At 51.4% G+C, this 20,174-nt stretch overlaps 1 protein-coding gene across 3 annotated transcripts; it reads right to left on the bottom strand.

Moving 5' to 3' along the window:
• Window positions 1-1,074: 1,074 nt before the first annotated feature.
• On the bottom strand, window positions 1,075-14,070 carry LOC120652511 (phospholipid-transporting ATPase 1-like). 3 transcript variants are annotated; one of them, XM_039930365.1, is made up of 7 exons: window positions 12,127-14,070; window positions 11,154-11,463; window positions 2,640-3,324; window positions 2,442-2,565; window positions 2,139-2,358; window positions 1,605-2,063; window positions 1,075-1,523 (listed from the first exon to the last, which is right to left on the bottom strand). In XM_039930365.1, exons 1-7 carry the CDS (start codon window positions 13,814-13,816, stop codon window positions 1,313-1,315), a joined length of 3,699 nt encoding a protein of 1,232 aa, XP_039786299.1. In that variant the 5' UTR covers window positions 13,817-14,070; the 3' UTR covers window positions 1,075-1,312. The 3 variants fall into 3 exon arrangements, with proteins under 3 accessions (XP_039786299.1, XP_039786301.1, XP_039786300.1); XM_039930367.1 differs by lacking the exons at window positions 11,154-11,463; window positions 12,127-14,070 and adding exons at window positions 3,840-4,146; window positions 4,240-5,900; XM_039930366.1 differs by lacking the exons at window positions 11,154-11,463; window positions 12,127-14,070 and adding exons at window positions 3,840-4,149; window positions 4,240-6,217 and having other exon boundaries at window positions 1,089-1,523.
• Window positions 14,071-20,174: the final 6,104 nt, after the last annotated feature.

Raw genomic sequence — 20,174 nt, 5'->3', positions numbered from 1 at the left:
CATGATGTTGGATTAAGGTTGGGTATCTGAACTTTTAAAAGTCTGTTTCTGTGGCAACTGTGACTGTGATTCTCGAAGCGAAATAATTATGTTTTCTTGAATACTTGTTATTGTGAAAAAAACAAGCACTGTCAGTCAATTATCAGGTGGGTCCTCAATTATCAGCTGTGGAGCCTGTACCTTTTCTCCCTTTTATTTAAGAATATAATTTTGTTGCTTCCATGATGCACCGGGCGTAACTTGAATGGACAAATAAAAAAGCTGCAGTAAACTAAGTCAATATAAAAATAATAACAATTAACAATGCAGTGAATTCACATCATTTCCAAAAACGTCAATTTCACTATGGACTCAGGCTCTCCCTGCCTCACTCATTTGATATACCCCACTCACTTAACCAAACACTACCTTAAAGTTAATGGATACTACTACGCCAGCATATTAAATGGACAATATTACCCAAGAGATTTCTGGGCTGTGAATTGTGATACAACTGCCCTAAGAAGTAAACTGTTGAACGTTCAACATGGATTGTACTCCAGGCAGAACGTTCCAGATAACGTTTCTGCTTTGGCTTGGTTCATTGCCTACCAGTTATTCATTTTAAAATGCCTATTGTAAACATTTCACTGAAGAGTGACATGGACAAGCTCAAATTTTCCTTCCAGTTGGTTAACAAACTTTGTGCGCACCTAATACTGAAAGCAGCAGACCGCCAACGTACGTGATGGATTATCGGCTCAATCAGCCTCATATTTTAGATAACGGTGTTGCGTTGATCAGCTGAATCTTGTGACAGAGACGGGCGAAGAAATTTCCCAGATTCCCGGTCGACTTGTACCCAATCTGTCTATATCATATTATCCAATCACTTATTCAAACTTCAAATGAACCACTGTAATAATGCTTTTACAATTGATTCAACGAAATTACTGAACTAACATGAAGTGCTTGCTGAAAGTCTGAAACCAGCGTATAAAGATGCAACGAAGCTAATACGGTTACTGAATTTGTACAGTTGACTTGAATGTGTACTGTGCTATAGTGTATACCATCATAAGCCATGCGGACCAGTTTCTGTTTTGTACAATTAACTCCTGTACGATTTCCTTTCATGTAAATCAACAAAATTTGGCGGGTGGATACACAATGGGTACAAGGGGGCTATCCTTTGGATAGTTGGCAATGGAGCAAGCATCAAGAAAGCTTGCACACTGCTGAAAGAATTGCCTATACACAACAAAAAGAACAAAAGAAAGGTGTAGAGCTATCCTATCCGAACGAACAAAAGATCACTGTGTAATGCCCTACTCTAAGCTCTACTTACAGAACTCATCTGAACTTCTGGATGGGTTGCATCATGGGTATCTTGTGACTTCTCCATTTCTCTCGCGATTTGGATGTCACTGGGGATGAAATACTCAATGAAGGCCTTTGCGGCAAAATGAGGAATCATCCCGACTACGGTTACCGCAAGCAGCAGTGCCCAGAATAACCCAGTTCCCATCACCTTATAGATTGCCCTGTCATACAATTTACAGAATCAGCAACCATGCAGACCTTTATCTCATAAGTAGAAAAAAGTATTAAGGATGGGCGCGTACCAGAAACCAGGCAAGGTAGGTATGGAGTCTAAGATCATGACGCAAATCCATGTCGCAGCAATGCTTCCCCATATCGCTGCATGTGTGATCCAGTTCCACCTGATGACATCCATTGCCAGGTGAATGTTGACAAGAATGACAACAGAGAGTGTCCAGAGGTCTCCGAGGCTGGAACTGTCAATTACACTCTTCCTGTATGCAAGGTAAGGGATGAAGAAACATGCAACGCTCTGCCATACTGAGTCCATCATGATGAAGATGAATAGCCTCAAATTGTAATTCTCCTCACGCTGCCCCGGGCCATATAGCTGGGCATATTTCAGCAATGTCCCGCGGCTGAGATCCTTATCTAGAATGGCAACAACAATAGTAGGGACAGCGGTGTATATCACAGAGTATAGCACACTGCTCCACTCAGTTATTGCTGTTGTCAGGGTAAAACCAGTGTAAAGTACATACCTGCAATAGTTAACGAATTAATATTTGTTCCTTATTCAGACAGAACCAAGAAGTTAATTATGGAACTGTGCTTACCAGAATAGCACAAAGACAAAAGTAGCATTTCTGTAAAAGTTATATAGGATCATGTAGGCCATCCTCTGGTAGTTCCAATGGCCATGAACCAACAACAGAGGAACCAAAAATCTGAATTGACCCATGGCAAAATCTGAGGCCATAACAGCTTGTCTTCCCTCTTGCCCACTGATGCCAATGCCAACGTCAGCCATTTGAATCATGGACACATCATTTGCACCTGAAAACATAATTCTTATCAGATTTTTGACAAATAAAGGATAGCAGAAGTTCTGAAATAGAATATAACAAAACAAATCATACCATCTCCAATAGCAAGTGTCATGTCACTTGTTCTCTTCTTTATGAGATCAACAATACCAGCCTTCTGCAGGGGAGCTACCCGACAGCATAGGACGACGTCACAAGCAATTGCGATTTCAAAAAGCTGCAAATTGAAAATTCGTAAGTTGCTGACAGTAGAAGTACTGAGTTTATACATATTCTAGTATGATAGTATACCTTCTCTTCCCAATCCGTATCAAAAATGTAGACGAGGCTGTTTCCATCAATAATCAAAGCAAGAGGCACTCTAAGCTGTGGATCTGTCGAGAATGATTGGTATTTGTTAACCATGGTGATTGCATCATCCAGACTCCTTCTGCATGAGTCCCTTGAGCGACTATTGATTACAATCTGTGTCATGTCCCGTGTCAAAAGTTTGCAGGAATAGCCGATGGAGATGGCAGTTTCTTGCTTGTCGCCTGTTAGCACCCACACCTTGATCCCTGCTTCCCTCAGTTTCTCAATTGCTTCAGGTACTCCATCCTGCAGCTTGTCCTCAATACCAGAGGCTCCCAACAGGCGCAAGTTCCTCTCGATGTCGGCAGCCACACCACGGAGTAGGTTCCCTCTTCCTAGTAGTGCGGTGCTAGCCTTTTCATAAGCCATTTGCCACTCTTGAAACTCTTCTTGGCTAAGTTCCCGCATACCGATAACAAGCGTTCGCAGGCCTAATGATGAATAAGAATGGAGATGCTTCTCTGTTGCTTGGATAACATCTGAATTCAACATTTTGTCAATAACCTCAAACATTGAACTATCTGCGCCTTTAACAAAAAGCTTGACTGACTTATCAGGGCAGCCAATTATAACAGACATCCTCTTGCGGTCACTGTCAAACTCATGAAGACCAAGGACATCATATCTGCAAATCAAGTTCAGTAAAAGGAAACTGTTTAACCAAATGCTCTAGGAAATAGAAAGGCATGACTTACAAATAAATGCTTTAAGTAACATTGAAAAAAAAATGTGGTAAGCACTACTCTTCTACATGTGTAAAGACAATAGGTGAATCCATGCATTGCACGATAAATGGGAGTTAAGCAATAGCATTCAAGCACGGTAAAAGAGTTGGGACAGTTTTTCTGCTGTTCCAGTACCAGAAACACTACCGATTGTCTTTTCCTCTCAAAAAAAAAAAAACACTACCGATTGTTTGCACTAGAACCAAAAAGGAGAATGCAAGCAACAACCACAAACAACAAAAATTTGAACTACTGAAAGACAGAAACCAGTGGCAAGCTGCCGCTGCTATGATTCTAAAGAAATCTGTACGTCCCATTCTCCCTGTTTCTAATGCTGTTAATCTGTTAGCTGCACTCCACCGAAAGAGTCTGCCTACATTATGAATCGCAAGAAGAATTTCTCAATCAATAGTACCTCTGCTTCTCACCGAGCACATCGATCACGATGTGTCCTGATGTTCGTTCAACTAGCACAAAGCCATATGCCGCAGCAGCAGAGACCAATGCCTGCTCATCTGGTGACTCGCCCTGGTAATCGATCACCTTCTTCTTAGGGTCCGGGCCATCAGTTACCATGGGGACAATGGTGTTGCACGTTGCCAGGGCGAGAAAGAACTCTCGGGTCTGCCTCCCTTGCTCTGTATCACCCCCATCCCTGATCAACTTGACCAGTTCCTGATCGGTGTTCACCGATATCTTTGGCGCCCAAATCCGATCACCCTCTGCTACGAATCAAAAGCAATCAATTGCCAACAATGGCTCTCCTATAATCCTATTCAAAAGAATTGATGGGGATAAGGGAGAAACTACCCTACCAGCAGGTCGCTGTCGTGCAATGTCACTGTAATCGACACCGTCAATGTTCGCGCACCGGAACTCCATCTTGTTCTGCGTGAGCGTGCCGGTCTTATCAGAGAATATGCACTTAATCTGGCCTAGGTCCTCGTTGATGTTGAGAGCCCGACACTGGAACCTCGTGTTGGAGGACTCATCGAACAGCTTGGTGTCCCGGATCATGAAGTAGGCCTGGCCGAGCCTGACGAGCTCCATGGAGATGTAGAGCGAGATGGGTATCATGATCTGGAACACGATGACCGCCATGAGGAAGATGAACACGATCTGCGCCGCTATGCCGTAGTAATTGTAGTTCTCGTAGTCATTGTTGTCGTCGCGTTTCAGGTAGTCCTTCTTGTGGAAGAACTGCGCGAGCTCGAGCTCCTCCTCGTGGGTGTGCAGCCAGACGCCGGAGAGCGCGGCGACGAGCGTGCAGAGCACGACGAGGATGGCGGAGAGGAAGAGCGTCTCGCGGTTCATGTGCGTCTCGAGGCGGCTGCGCTTCTTGGGCGCGCCGGCGTTGTTGAGCATGGCCTTGGTCTCCCGGCCGGCGTACACCACGACGCCGACGGCCCAGGCCGTGTTCTTGAGCTCGCAGCCGCGCAGCACGATATTGGACGGGCCGAGCGGTATCCGGCGGCTCTCCCCCTCGAGCTCGAGGTTGGCCTGGAAGCCGTAGATGTTCCGGTTGGGGCGCTCGCAGCGGATGACGGCGCTGGCGAGGCGCTCGGGCGGCGTGGAGAGGGTCTCTTGCTTGGCGTAACGGGTCTTGAGGTTGGACTCGCCGTCAAGGTTGAGCGTCTGCACGTACGCCACGCCGGTGGGCTCGCCGGTGGCGAGGAGGACCATGTCCGCGGGGAGCGACTCGTCGGAAACGACCCGCACGACGTCGCCGACGCGGACGTGCTTCCACTTGGTCGGGAGGAACTGGGCGCCCCCGGCGGCGTCCGGGGAGAGTACGGCGGCGAGGCGGCCGTTCTCGGCGCGGTCGGAGCGGTGGCGGCGCCAGTCCTCGTACGCGTCCTTGACGGCGGTGACGGCGAGGACGAAGGCGAGCGGCATGACGGAGGCCCCGCGGCCGAAGACGGCGAGCTGGGGCAGCTGGTTGAGCACGGCGATGACGAGGAAGTAGACGTAGGCGAGGCGGTGGAACTGCTCGAGGAGGTTCCGCGGCAGGAAGGTGAGCGGCGAGTACTTGGCGGTGCGCACGGCGTTGCCCGCGAAGTCGAGGCGCTCGTTGGTGCGCGCGGCGTCGCCCACGCGCACCACCCGCGCGTCCTCGTCGCCCAGCTCCTTCTGCGACGCCGACATGTGCCGCGACGACCCGTGGTCCTCGGCCATGACGGCGGGGCGGGGCCGGGGCGCGGGCGGGAGGCGGCCGACCGGCGCGGAGTCAGACGGCACGGCGCCCCGAACCCCGGGCTCCCGTGTTCCCGGGCATGGCGCTCCCGGAGCGCGCGCGAAAGCCGGGGTTTTTAGAGGCGGGGGATCGGGGCCGAGCGGCACTCGCCGCGCTCGGGCTGAGAGAACAGGGGAGGGGAGGGGAGGGGAAGGCGAGCTCACGAGCAGAGGACGAGTTGGGTTTTGGCAGGCAAAGCAAGGCAAGGCAGAGGCAAGCGAGTAGGAGGAGGAGGCTGGGTGGTTGGCCGAGGTTGGACGCCTGGGAGTAACTACGGTGACTGGCGCATTAAAGATTGGATTCACCAGGGCCCGTTTACTCCGTCGTCCCCCGCAGGCCGGGGAGGAAGGAGGAGGAGTTTATTCAATAGAAAAAAAGGAAGGAGGAGGAGGAAGCGAAGCGCAGAGACGGGAAGAAAGGGAGAAATGCAAGCCGAGATGGTTTGGCCATGGCGCTTAAAATCTGGCAGGGGGCGTTGGTGAGGACGACGGCACCATCTGTATGAGGGGCGAGAGAGCTCGTAGACTTTCGTGTGTGCTCCGCTCGCCCTGCCCGCGTTGGTTTTATGTTCTCTGAACCAAGGAATCTGCTGCCGAAGCTTAAAGAATTAGGAAGATTTGGTAACGCTCCCCCCTCTGACTCCCCGCGCTCCTAGAAACTTCTCCGACCCCCGCTCGTGCCGATACGACACAGAAAAATCGACAAGCCGATGGGAGCTTGAACGCACCAAGCGGGGAAATGGAGCTGTCGCCTGCGGGTCAGGGGGGACGCAACGCGGTCAAGGGTGGACGGGAGCGGCCGGCCCCGGCGGCCTCCGTGCGGTGGCGGGACGGCCGTCGAACGAGCGCGGAGCGGGTTTCGCTTTCGCGGCTGCTAAACAATTGAACAAAAAGCTACGTTCCGGGCGGTTTTGGTCCCGGCGGCGCCGCGCCGGTGCCGGCCGCGGGCTGCGTTGTGGGCGGAGATCTTGAAGCTTCGGACCCAAAAAGGCCAGCGGGATGGATGGTGGATTAGTGATAGTGTACTTTCCTTCTTGGTGCGGGTGGGCCCGAATCAGTTAAACCGAGGTCTATCTATCTGCAATTCTGCATGCAGAGATCAGCTGCGTTGCGCTGCTCTTTAAATCTTTTCCTGGTTGCAATAAAAGGCTCCACGTCCTATTCGGCAAAGCTTCGCTTCATGGCTAAGCTTCCAGTTCCAAGGCACTCTTTTCTGGCCGGTGGCTGCTATGCGTCCTACAGTAGTAGTATTCATTCCAGAGGCTTTTTTAGTTTGACAACATACTCTATGGTTGCATATTAGCAGAGAAAACTTCAGTTTTTAAAACGCATTTATTCACTTTCACATGCTACTAGTATACTGTATATCATTTAATAAGCATAAATTACTCAATGAAATGCCATTAGCTGGGTTCTAACCGATTTTAAACAGCTCTATAGTGCTACGTCTCAATCATACTCGATTTCTTAGTAGTTACTAGTTAGAGGGGGAGAAAAAATAAGACAGGATTGCATTACTTGCACGGCAATCACAAGGGGTGGTCTAGAGCAACGCAAAACAGGATCGCTGACCGGCTGACTTTGCTGTGCCCGCACGTACTCCCCCCCCCCCCCCCCCACCATTTTCCAATTCCAGATCACGGCAGGGCCCGCGATCACGCTAGAAATCACAAGCTGCGTGCTATTTTTAAATCCATAGGGAATCTTGTCAGGGAGACACGCTCCTCATCCGCGTCGCAGTATTGGGCCGTTAAAAGCCGCCACGCACAAATCTTCTGTTAAGCCGCCGGCGGCACCGGGTCAACGTCCGGACAAGCGGCTCGGGCAGGGAGCAGTTGACATCAAGCAGAGCAGCCAACTTTTCCAGCCCGTAAACTACGCCCCGTCCGCATCTCGTCCGCTTCTAGAAACCGGATCACGCGGTGACGATCGTGCTTGTCGTCGCCCCTGCCCAGTCCCACGCCACGACTCGCAGGCATGGCAGGCGCCTAAAAAACTCGAAGATCCCTTGGCTCTGCGTGCATGGTTCTATAGAAAAGGGGATTCTAAAAAACTCGCAGGCATATGATGGTCAGAGAAGTTAACAATCTTTTTTTTCTGAGAAAAGCAAGGATTGGGTGATGGATGATGGCTTGGCTGGTGTGGCAGATGAGTGCTCCATTTCTCTACTCTAGCCATCGTGACCGAAGGCGAGTGTTCGTGAAACTTGGATGTGGTCATGATGAGTGATGGCTGCTTGGCACTGGCTGAGACGTGGTGCGGCATCAATTCCTCACTGTGGCAGTACTTGCGAGGCAGTGGGACTGAGAGATGCCCAACACCAACAGGAGGCGTGAGTTTCAGAGCTTTGGATGGCTGCACTGCATGGGTGATCGATCCCCCACCGTGCGTCAAAGGCGTGAATTGACCACGCCACGTCGCACAGTGGATTTGATACCCAAAATAAAATATAAAATTGGTGCTTGGATTTGATCTGCCCGTGGATGGCTGGATGCATGGGCAAATCAGTGCCTGCCTGTACGGTGGAGCTATCACGAGAGGACAGAGGTGACATTTTCTTTCCTCTTCTCCTCCTTCACTTTAAGCACCTGATGGAGATTTGGATCCAGGAAAATGGCAGCCAATTATCTATTTCAATCTGAAAAAAAAGGCTGGGTTCTATGATAACAACAGGTTGGTTGGGAGCATGGAGAAACTTCCATTTTAAAATATCTTTTTTTCAGTTTATATAAACGGACCAATGCTGATCACGACGTCGGGGGGATTTTTTGTGTGTGTGTTTTCCATCCGTTATTAAGGGAGGTTTGGGTTTCTTGGCCAGGAAGCCCTGGGATGTTGACGAGGAGAAAGTTGGTTCGTGGAATATCTCCCCGCCGCGTGAAGTTGCCCTGAATTGACCGGCCAAAACAATTCATGGGCGAAGACAAACCTCATATGACGATGATGGTGATGATGATACGATCAAGGATGGATCTCTTGGGATCATGCATGCGGGGAGCCAATACAAAAACCAACTCAAACCTGCTAAACTCTGCTACTGGCTGCCTGGACCTAGTTACGTTAACGAACCACGGCACGGCGAGAAGTTAGGCGCGCACGTGCATGCTATCGCAAAAGGCAGGCCCTGTAACTTGCATTCTTATTACACTTCACCGAGGCCCCGCGAGGATCAGACAGCTTTGACTCTTCTAAATCTCTCGTGTGCTAATCCACAGACAGAAGACAGAAGAACGCAGCGGGTTGATGGACATGGCGCCGCCGCGCCGGTGACGTACTGGAGCCGATGATGGCCGACCGGCGCCGGGTCAAACACCACGGTAAACCAGCAGGACTCGCCGGAACCACTTCGACTTCGTCCCGCACGGCACGCCGGGCTGAACTTGAGAGCGGCGTGCCCGTCCGTGTGCCCGTGTCCACGAGTAAAAAGCCTCGTTCGTTTGTTCCAGCACGCCACGCCGGGCGCCGGGCGCGACCGTCTCGGGCCCGGGGAGGACCCGCCCGCCGGCCACGCACGCGGCACCGGACCCCCGGCGAGTGCTGGGACGCTCGTGACATTTGGCGCCCGGCGGCCGGGCGGGGGTGGCGCAGGCGGGGCCGCGGGGGGACCGGGCGGCTGGCGCCCGTGTCCGTACCCGGCGCGGGGCCGGGGCGGCCGCCGCCGGCCGGGCAGGTTGGTTGGCCTACCAGCCCAGAAGGCCACAGGGCCAGGGGAGGGTGGTTTCCTGGACACATGGGGGGGGAGGGGTGGGGCAGCAGGACCGAAGGACGACGGGGAATTTTTGGAAGCCTCGTGGGCACCGTCCGGCCTGGCCTGTTCGGGCGCGGCAGGGGCCCCGCGGATCTGCCTTGTGGAGCACGCACGGCACGGGAGAGAGGGCTCCGCACGGGTCAAATCCTGGCTGCGCCTCCCGCAAAAGGCCCGCCGGGCTGGTGGCGTTTACCCACCGGCCCGTGGGCCCGCCGCCGCGCCGGGGTCATCAGAGACTTCAGAGCTCCTTGTTGAGATTGATAATGAATTAATGATGATGGGTTTGCCCGTATGAACCGAGCTGGGCGTGATCGTGGTCGGGGAATCAAAATATACTCCGTGGAGCAGGTGAGGGGTCTAACCGTCTAATAATCCCCTCGCGGCGCACATGGGAACACGCCACGCGAACCCCGTGCCCGCGCGTCAGCCGGCGGAAGCTTCCGCGCGCCGACACGTACCGGCGCGTCGTGGACGGTTCGCGCCTCCAGTCCTCGCACATGTCCACTACTAGATGGCGACTCTCTTTCTAGACGGGCCTGAACCATGACGTGCGCGTTGCGTCGCCCCGGTCTTCTTTCCATCGGAGTTTTGAGAATTGTTGGAAGGTGCGGCATGTCAATGGGGGTCTCCATGCCAACCAGAACGTGCCGAGGCGCGCGGGTGGAATCGCCGCCGCCACTACGTGCTGCGGCTGCGCATGCCCGCAACGTCAGAGGCACCCTTCCGGGCTTCCGAATTGGAATTTCAATTTCTGGACGGGACGCCGGGGGAATCGGAATCCTGATGGGAGAAGCCGCCCGGCGCCCCCACCCACCGTGCCCGAGAGAAACAAGGCCTGGTGACCAACCGAGTTCGCGTCCCGTGATGGCGGCCTTGAGCTACCGAAAAACTAATGCTCTGTGCAGTACCAACCAACCAGCAAACCATAAAAAAACTCACACTGGTTTCGCGTGGCATCGTGCAGCAGGGTGCCCAGCGGAGCAGAGTCACCCCCGGCCCGAAAAACGTGGTGCCCGGTGGTCCGTACGCCGCGGGCCAGGCTGGCAGGGACGTACGCGGGGGCCAATGATTTTGAACGGTCAATCTGCAGCCTGCCTGCAGGCGTGGCATGCCGGGCTGCTGATGCTGAGACGCGCCGTCAAGGGGACCCTAATCAACGGGTGATCAGCGTGCGTAGCAGCCCCGCGGCAGGTGTCGTCTGTTTTGTAGCCAAGTGGAGCAGGTGATGATGTGCGGAGTGCTCTGCTTTTCGCTGATCGCAGATGCGGAGGGGAACGTATCGGGCTGGAACGGGCCCGGGGATTTTGGTGGCGCCATTGAAAAACATGCTCCTCCGGTGACCGTTTCCCCCTTGTCTCGCGCGGCCTGTCCGACGTCTGCCTACGCGGCGTAGCTATCGATCCCATGGCGTCGCGCCGCCCAATCATGCACGCACTAATCTTTGTTATCCGCAACAACAGAAGATTAAACAAAAATAGAGAGAGAGAGAGAGAGAGAGAGAGAGAGAGAGAGAGAGAGAGAGAGAGAGAGAGAGAGAGAGAGAGAGAGAGAGAGAGAGAGAGAGAGAGAGAGAGAGAGAGAGAGAGAGCGAGCATTCGCCAATGGAACGGCGATGCTATCAGCTAGAAAAGCAAGGGAACAAGCAAAACAAACAAACAATGAAACAAGCAATGCACCCAACAGCAAGACAAATAGACAATGCAGATGTGATGACGGAGGAGGGGCCGAGAACGGAGCAGGGGGGCGTACCTCTGCCTGGCGCCGAAGACGTCGACGATGATGTGGCCGGAGGTGCGCTCCACGAGCGTGTACCCGTACGCCGCCGCCGCGTACACCAGCGCCTGCTCGTCGGGGGACTCGCCCTGGTACTCCAGCACCCGCTCCCTCTCGCCGGCTGCGCCGGCGGCGGCGATGGGCACGATGGTGTTGCACGTCGCCAGCGCCAGGAAGAAGTCGCGCGCGCGGTCGGCCTTGGCGCCGGCGCCGTCCCGGAGCAGCGCCACCAGCCTCGGATCCGTCCTCACCGCCGTCTTCGGGCGCAGGACCACGCCGTCGTTGTCTGCGTCAGCCACACACATGAAATTCGGATCAGTAACTGGAGCATTGCCGGTCAGCAGATTGGTCTGGTAATTGCTCTGTCAAGTTTCATTCGTGCCAGCCTCGTGTACCAGGAAACAAAACAGATGATGATGATGACGACTCATCGCTATCGAGGCAACAGGGATCCTTAAACAATGTTAGACCGGTGATGGATTAGTTGAGGACTGGTAATTCTCATCCTACAGGGATGTTAGCCAGGGCCATTAGTGATCCTAGAATAGTTGCGTCGATCGCGAGGTTGGGCCGTCATCAGAGCCTTGGCTCTGCAATGGACGATGCTCAAAACTCTAGTGTTTAAAAGCCTGATACTAACAGTCCCATAGTCAACTACGGCGAACAGTACTGCACGATTATGTCTGTGTCCTACGTACGCTATGAATCAAAGATGGCGCGCACACGAAACGGCACCAAGTAGTGGTGCCGTCAGCTTCTCGGTCAGCGTCGTCAGAACCCTCCAATTCCAGCAATTTTCCAAGCTCGTGCAATCGAAACGGAGCCCGGTGACAAACTGACAATTTTAGCATCGCCAGTTCGCAATGTTTGATTCCATGTGCTAAACTAAAACTGCCCGCCACCGGTGACTAGTCAACCTAACTTGAATGATGGAGGTGTGTCTGCTTACCGGTCACGGAATGCCCGTCGCCGGCGTTGGCGCCGTCGGCGTCGCTGAAGTCGGCGCCGTGCACGCTGGCGCACCGGAACTCCATCCTGTTCTCGGTGAGCGTGCCGGTCTTGTCGGAGAAGACGTACTTGATCTGCCCCAGGTCCTCGTTGATGTTGAGCGCGCGGCACTGGAACTTGGCCTCCCGCTTCTCGTCGAACATGTGGCGGTCCTGCACCATGAAGAAGGCCTGCCCGACCCTCACGAGCTCCATGGAGATGTAGAGCGCGATGGGGATCATCACCTGGAACTGGATCACCGACTTCATGAAGGTGAACGCCACCTCCGCGCCCATGCCGTACCAGTTGTACGTGGCGTCGGGGTCGTCGGCGGACGAGAAGTCCCTCTTGCGGAAGAAGGGGATCGCAGCGAGGTCGTCGCCGTGGTCGCCGAGCCAGATGCCCGCCAGGAGGGCCACGACGGAGCAGAGGACGAAGAGGACGACGGCCAGCATGAGGGTCTCGCGGTTCATGTGCGTCTCCAGCCGGCTGCGCTTGGACGGCGCGCCGGAGCTGTTGAGCATCACCTTGGTGTCCCGGCCGGTGTACACGGCGACGCCAACGGCCCAGGCCGTGTTCTTGAGCTCGCACCCCCGAAGCACGATGTTGGAGGGGCCGAGCGAGATGGCCTGGCGCTGGCGGCCGTCGAGGTCGACGGTGGCGAGGAAGCCGTAGATGTTGCGGTTGGGCCGCTCGCACTTGATGACCCCCGTGAGCGCCTCCGGCGGCGTGGCCATGGTCTCCTGCTTGGCGTAGCGCGTCTTGAGGTTGGACTCGCCGTCCAGGTTGATGGTCTGCACGTAGGCGACGCCGGTGGGGTCGCTGGTGGACAGCAGCACCATGTCGCAGGGCAGCGTCTCGTTGGCCACCACGCGCAGCACCTCGCCCACCCGGACCTCCTCCCACCGCTTGGGCCGGAACTCGCCGCCCGCCGCCAGCACCGAGGCCGTGCGGTTGTTCTCGTTCTTGTCGGACCGGTGCCGCCGCCAGTCCTCGTACGCGTCCTTGACCGCGCTGACGCTGACCACGAACGCCAGCGGCAGGATGGACACGGCCGGCGTCAGCACGCCGAGCTGCGGCACCATGTTGAGCGCCACCAGGACGAGGAAGTAGAGGTAGGCCACGCGGTGGAACTGCTCGTAGAGGTTGCGCGGGAGGAAGGTGAGGACGGAGTACTTGGTGGTGTGGACGGCGTTGTCGGGGAGCCCCGCCGGCGGCGCGTTCGTGCGCTCCGCGTCGTTGATGTACACGAACCGGGCGTCCTCGTCGCGGAGGTCGCGCTGCGAGCCGGCGCGCTCGGACGCAGACCGCCGGGTGGACACGCGCCCGAGGCCCGCGGGGGTTGCGGACCTGGACCCGTCGCGCTGGAACTGGAAGCTCTCGAGCGAGGACGCCATGGACTCGGCCTTGGAGCCCGACCTGAGGTTGGCCGCCGCGAAGGTCACCGACGGCGAGTCGGCCAGGAGCGACCGCAGCGATCGCGTCCGCCTGACCGAGTTCGCGGGCGAGTGCCGCAGTATCGGCGACGGCACCGGGTCCGGCAGCCGGGCGGGCACGTCGTCCATGGCTGCTTCTCCCGCCGCTACATCCGCCTGTTGCGACGGCGGCAGGGGCGGGGTGGACGGCGGCAGCAATGGCCGTTCCGGCCGCATCGCTGGTTCGTTCTCGCCGCCAACTAAGCAGCCGCGGCGCGCAGATAAGGTTGGAATCAGCGAGGCGCGGAACAAGAAGGGATCTTCACCCGAGTTTGTCCGGGGTGGAGTTTACGAGAGAAGCGACCAAGTTCTTTGGATTGGTCGCTTGCAAGGGGCGGGCGGGGTGTTCCAAGGGGGAGGAGAAGCTCGAGCGCGATGACGCTCTGTTGCTTGCGGGAGCGGGAGAGGAGAGCTCAGGGTTGTGCCGCGAAGTGGACGCGGATGTCTGGAAGATCAAGGAGGGATCTGTGCAGGAGCAGGTCTGAAAAAAAAAAAGAAAGAGTCAGATGGAATGGCCGGCAGGCGCACGAATTGGACCGGAAGGCGTCAGCGTTTGATTTTCCGCCGGGGCCTTTGCTGCGCGTGGCCACGGTTCACGGCAATTGGAAGTTGGAACAGTATGAACGCGGGGGGGGGGGGGGGGGGGGGGGGGGGGGGGGGGGGGAGGGGGGGCTAGCCTCCTCCCTCACTGTCTTCTGGAAATCGGAAGAGGAGGGCGCTGTTGTGATTAGTAAAACAAAAAATGTGGCACCAATGTTGTACAAACAAGAAAACCGTGAACTTATCATGCTACTGCGTATCATATGGTTTATCCAAAAAATTCCGGAATTACCAATTTCATGGCCACAATTTATTGTCTAAATTTGCGAAAAGGCATGTAGCCTAGTGGTTATAAGAGTCTCGGTGGCACCTGAGTTCCCGGGTTCGACTCCCCGTGGGAGCGAATATTCTGGGATTTAATGGCGTTGTGCATTAGGTGGTGGCGTTCTCGTCGACAGCAAGGCGTCTGTGGTGATTTCGTCAATCTCGACGATTTGCCGGCTCAGTCTTCGAAGATGCTCATAGGGGCAGAGTTTGCGTACGTGTGTTTATAGGGATATGAGTGTGCGTGCGTTGTGAGTGTCTGAGTTGTATTGTGTAATCTCAAAAAAAATATTGTCTAAATTTGGTTACCAACTAGACGTTCGTAATTACATTCTATTAGCCTACTATCAACCCGTACTCCTGCACAGGCTAATTAGAATTAATACAAAAGTAAGGTTTATATCTAATAATTATAATTATCTATCTCATACTCTCTTTTATCTATATTAAATATTCTAACACATACTCTTAAGTACATATTTAATATTATCTAGTTGCAATACATTTTATTTTGTATCACACCTCCATGTGTGTTGATGTATATTTAATTGAACCATTTGTTTGTGAATTGGTGTTCTTGTCTCTTCCATCATACATGAATACATGGTGAAACATATAGCGATAGTATTTTTATATAAATAATAACATAAATGATATATTAATAATAATAGAAATAATAATTTAGAAATACACTTTAATATTTTTGTTACAATTATATAATTTAGATTCACATTTAGGGGTTACTTTTAATAACAACATAATTGAATAATTTATATGCAAATGTAGAGGGCTATTTGCATTATTTTTATAATGGCATAGGCGGATAATTTACATAAATATTAGGGGTTTACTTTAGATTTTTTTTATAATGGTAGAGATGGGTAATTTAGATATATATTTAGGGGGTTACTGTAGTCTATTTTTTATAATGACATTTATACGTAATTCATTAGAAAAGATAATAGATTCAGTGAGTATTGTGATTAGAGTTGTCGGATTGATGGTTGGATGTTTCTTATTTCGTTAAGAATTTCTCTATTTTTTTTAGAGTGTCCACATAGGATCTTGGGTGGCTTCATGTGAGATTTCAAAAGAAATCTCCAATTAGTAATAGTAAGTTATGCCTTGTGTACATCACCTGACGGAAGGTTTCCAATTAGGAGCATACACGCTACCACAACTACTATTAGTGTTCTTCAGCAACGAAATGTTTGACTTCCGAGCTTAGAAAAGGGTCATTGACTCGCATTCTCTCCATCCTAAAATGTCAGGCATTTTGCTTTGTTCTAAGTCAAAGTAGTTTAAATTTGATCAAATTTATAGAGCAGAATATTAACATCTAACACATCAAATAAGTAAATTATGGAATATATTGCATAATGGATCATTATTCTCATTTGATGTTTAAAATATTGTTACTCATTTCTATATTATTATTCAGTCATCGCTTGGGGGGGGGGGGGGACGAAGCAAACGATGTGTTAAATAGCAACTCCCTTTATTAAGGACTAGAGACATCAATTTGTGACAAGACAAACAATTATGGCGGCACTAATGTTGGATAAAACAATAACAGTGTGAAATTACCCGTCTACTTTATATTGTACGGCTTATCCCATGCATATCGACCTAGTTTCCCCCTTTGGATAGGTGGCAGGAAAAAGACATTGTCCTGTGTGGTGATACTGAAATTATTCACTGAAAATCTGTGACGAGAACAAAGTGGCACTACTTAACAAAAATTTTTTAACAACCGGATAGAGTGTACCTCCATGTCCTTGTGCACTGTCTCGGTGCTGTCATACGAAAACTACTGGAAGAAAACACCATTGACTATGGACAAAACTGCGGTGTAAACAACGTCCATGTCATTTTAAACAAGTCGTTCCTTCATACAAATAACAAAACCCCTTTTGAAAGAAATGAATAAAATTGATATTACAGATTTCTCCTGAAAACAACTTTCTTCGGTAGTAGGCCTTTTATTTGATTTCACGAATATTATTACAATCTAGATCAGTGGCCAAACTTCTATTCCACAGAGCCGATATGAAAAGAACATAAAGTTTACTGTACTCTCTTATCTGCCGCAGTTTTTTAGCACAGAGAGGACAAGATACTGTCCTGGTAATCCGGAGTCGAGCCATCGCGTCGCCATTTCGGTGCGCTTGGTCCACGGACCATTCATTCGGACACCATGGCTTCTAGAAGCTCAGAAAACGGGCCTGACATGGAAGTTTCTGAATCATGGCTTAGGTCAGCAGCAACCACGGCAACATGTGCAAATTCCTCCCCCGGAGAGTCAACCGGCATCAGGGTCAGCCGGTCAGGCTGGCTAATGTTCAAAGTAATACGGCAGGACTTGATTAGTGCGCCCGGTATTCTGGCTTCTAGAGAACGGGTCCTTCTAGACGGCTACTACTGGTCTTGGAAAATCACTGCCCCCTTCTCATTTTTTTTGGAAAAAGCTACCAGGCGACCGGTCGCTCCGGAGGATGAACGCGCGACCGGTCCAGCCCATCCCCGCGCGATCACACAGTCACATCTTAAGGCCCACGCGCGGCCTTAACTCCTCGGCAAGTGTACAATGCGTTCGCAGTCCAGCAACCCACATGCTAGTTTGTATAACAGCCCACGTACTAGATCATACTTTAAAAAAAAATTAATGTGGCTTGCATGCACATCCCAGTAATGTCATGGCTGCACGTGCACCACGCTTACAAGGAAATGAACTTTGTACTTAAAAAATGTTTTATCTATTTTATAATATTTCTGTTTTCAAAACTGGTCGCACCAATGTGTTCTACGTGACGAGACGAACGAAACTAGACCCCAGTTGCATATGTTTTAACGATGTTTATACTAGTAGCAACTTATGTGATGACTTACACTCGATAGCAATTTATGTGTAAATCGGCTCAGTATAGTAACAATTTATGTGCATAACAATTTTTATTTTGTGTCAACTTATATATTCGAATTTGATAGATTTTATTTGCAGTAACTTATATCTTATACGCGTGACAACTAATATGTATAATAGATTTTTTTGGCAACTTTTGTTTAAATGTGTGACAACTTTATTTTTATAATAATTTGTATATAAACTTATGTGTATGACAACTTAATTTTTTTTTACTACTTATGTGTATATTTTATGTTTGTGACAACTTATGTATATGAAAGATCCTATTTTGTGATAACTTATGCTTATAACAAATTATGTTTTTGTAGCAACCTTTATCTTACATTTGTGGCAATTTATATAAATATTGTAGCAACTCCTTCAATAATATCAAACTCAAATTTGCGTATAAATTGTTACTAGTGCAGAACACCTTCGAAATATATACAAGTGAGATCTAGTTTTGTTCATCTTATCACGTAGAACACAATGGTGCAATCGGTATTAAAAACGGAGATCATACGAAGAAGATAAAATATTTATTTAAAGAAGTTGAAAAAAGAATCTGAACTTGACCTCTCATCATACTGTAGTCTGAAAGTGACATTTATTAGTGCGACGGGGAGGCATTCGTTAAATCCGAAAGAAAGGAGGGGTCACGGGCTTTGCGGTTTGGATCATGCTGCAGGGTCGCGCAGTCCCCTGTAGCGCGACTGGTCGCGGCTTAACACGGTCCCATTTTTTTCTTCAAGAACGATCGCCGCTCTAGTCTACGTGTCGCTAGGTGTTTTTTTTTTCCACCTTTCCCTCTAATAAAGAACTGCCTAAATATCAGAATTGTAAAATTATGCCGAGAGCACGTGCGTGCGCTTCTGGATCAGCTCAGGTTTGGAAGGCAGGACTCGTATGATTTTGTATCAGCCAACCTAGCAAGCAACTCCTTATCAAAACCAAAAAAAAAAAGAGCAAGCAAGCAAGCACCTGGCTCCACTCCATTCGTGTGCCCTGTGCCGTGCCGGTTTTCTCATCAAGCTTGCCTGGAGGCCGGAACCCAGCGAAGCCCACCTGCTCCGGGCTGGCGCGGCTGACTACAGCAGTGGCGCTGGGCCGAGTACGTCCCTGCCTGAGGCCCTGGGCTGGTTCGACATCATCGCGCATCCATCATCACCACCTGGTACAGGCCGCAAGTCTAATGCCACGTGTGGATATGGGATTAGCACGGGCCAGGCTTCACCCATCTTTTCGAAACTTTGGTTGTGTTTAGTTCGCAAAGAAGTTTGAGTTTTGGTACTATAGCACATTTTGTTGTTACTTGATAAATAATATCTAATTATGAATTAATTAGGCTTAAAATATTCATCTCGTACTAATCAGTTAGATTGTGTAATTAGTTATTTTTTTAACTACATTTAATGCTCCATGCATATGTCCAAAAATTTGATGTGACAGGTACTGTAGGAAATTTTTTGGGAACTAAACAGGGCCTATTTTCCCATAAAACAAAAGAAACTTTGTCTACTTTTATTTTATTTGCCCACCAGGCCACTCAAAAAGAAAAGTCAAATGGCCGGCCCGTAATAACTAAAAAAATAGGGAAGGCTTGTCAAATGTGCAATTCGTCCTCCTTCTGCCACAATAAAGTTAGCACCAGAAATAGAATAATAAAGGAGTCTTTTTGGGAAGCAGAAAAAAAGCTACGTGTTCGGCAATGCGTCATTTTACGTTCCATCCCAGTGGATCATTTCGGCGCCAACAATTTACTGCCACGTACAGTAACAAATTATGCGGCCCAGCCCAACCGTCCTTGAAGAAGTCCGTGTACCCGGATGGAGCAAGCAAAAAGATCCCGCCCCGCGCAACTGCGAGCGATGTGCACGGTGCACTGTCCCTGCGCGTCTATGCCTGAGCCGCGCCGCGGGGCGTAGATCCAGCGATCGCCTGCATTCCCATGCGCGCGATGTGTGGTTGCGCAGCGGAGCCGTACCACACCCCGTCCACGACCACAAACCCCCCCGCTCGCGCGCTCGCCTCTCGAAAGTCGAGGGCAGAGCGGAGACGGAGAGGATTCCATTCCACGCGAGAAACCGGCCAAAACCGCCCGGCCCGCCGGCCCCGTCCGCCCGTGCCAAGTGTGCGATCTTCTCCGCCGCCGTACGCGCGCTCGCTCGCCGCTCGGCCCCTGCCTGCCCATCTGCGGTGCGGTGCCCGTGGCTCGGCGCGCAGCCGGCCAGGGCGTACGTGGCGGCTGGCGACGGTGGTTCGTCGGCGCCGCTGTCCACGGTTCTCGTCGCGTTCCCCCTCGTCCTCGGGCGCCCCCTGCCTTGCCGAGACGTGGGGGCCATGCACGCGCGCTGCGAGCGAAGCTGGTCTTGGATTTGTGGTTCTTGTTGACGGGAGCCGTCTCGCGGATCGCGGCGAGATCGCACGGGAGTTCAGGATCCGGTAGCGGTAGTTTGATACGATATGCGCGTGTCGTGCTGGTGGCGACTTATCAGGTCCACGAGAAGGCGCTTCTTGGCATGCTGCAAAAAGAAAGAAAAAAAGAGAAGAAGAATTCTTAATATTTGCCTGGGCCTTATCTTTTTTTTTTTTCGAAACAAGGCTCCTCCCCAATTCCATTTTCAGGAAACGGAATTGCCTGGGCGTTATCTGATGGAGTACTCTTAAAGCGTTCATACACATTTCGCTCATGCATGTTTACCAGCATTCAGAAAACATGATCCAGGCTCTAAACTTAACAAAAAAATAATTCGGGGGTCTATGCCG

The sequence above is a fragment of the Panicum virgatum genome, chromosome 9K, assembly GCF_016808335.1.
Source record: "Panicum virgatum strain AP13 chromosome 9K, P.virgatum_v5, whole genome shotgun sequence".
NCBI lineage: Eukaryota > Viridiplantae > Streptophyta > Magnoliopsida > Poales > Poaceae > Panicum > Panicum virgatum.
Note: the sequence above shows the minus strand (reverse complement) of the source record. Positions and strands in the feature narration are given on the sequence as shown.

What these genes read in the sequence shown, in the direction of transcription:
- LOC120652511 (XM_039930365.1), bottom strand. Translation starts at nt 13,816, where the DNA reads ATGCGGCCGGAACGGCCATTGCTGCCGCCGTCCACCCCGCCCCTGCCG. An exon ending in GTCTTCGGCGCCAGGCAGAG is followed by an intron (nt 3,325 to 11,153) that starts GTACGCCCCCCT and finishes CTTGATTTGCAG; the next exon opens with ATATGATGTCCTTGGTCTTC. An exon ending in GACACTTGCTATTGGAGATG is followed by an intron (nt 2,359 to 2,441) that starts GTATGATTTGTT and finishes TTATGTTTTCAG; the next exon opens with GTGCAAATGATGTGTCCATG.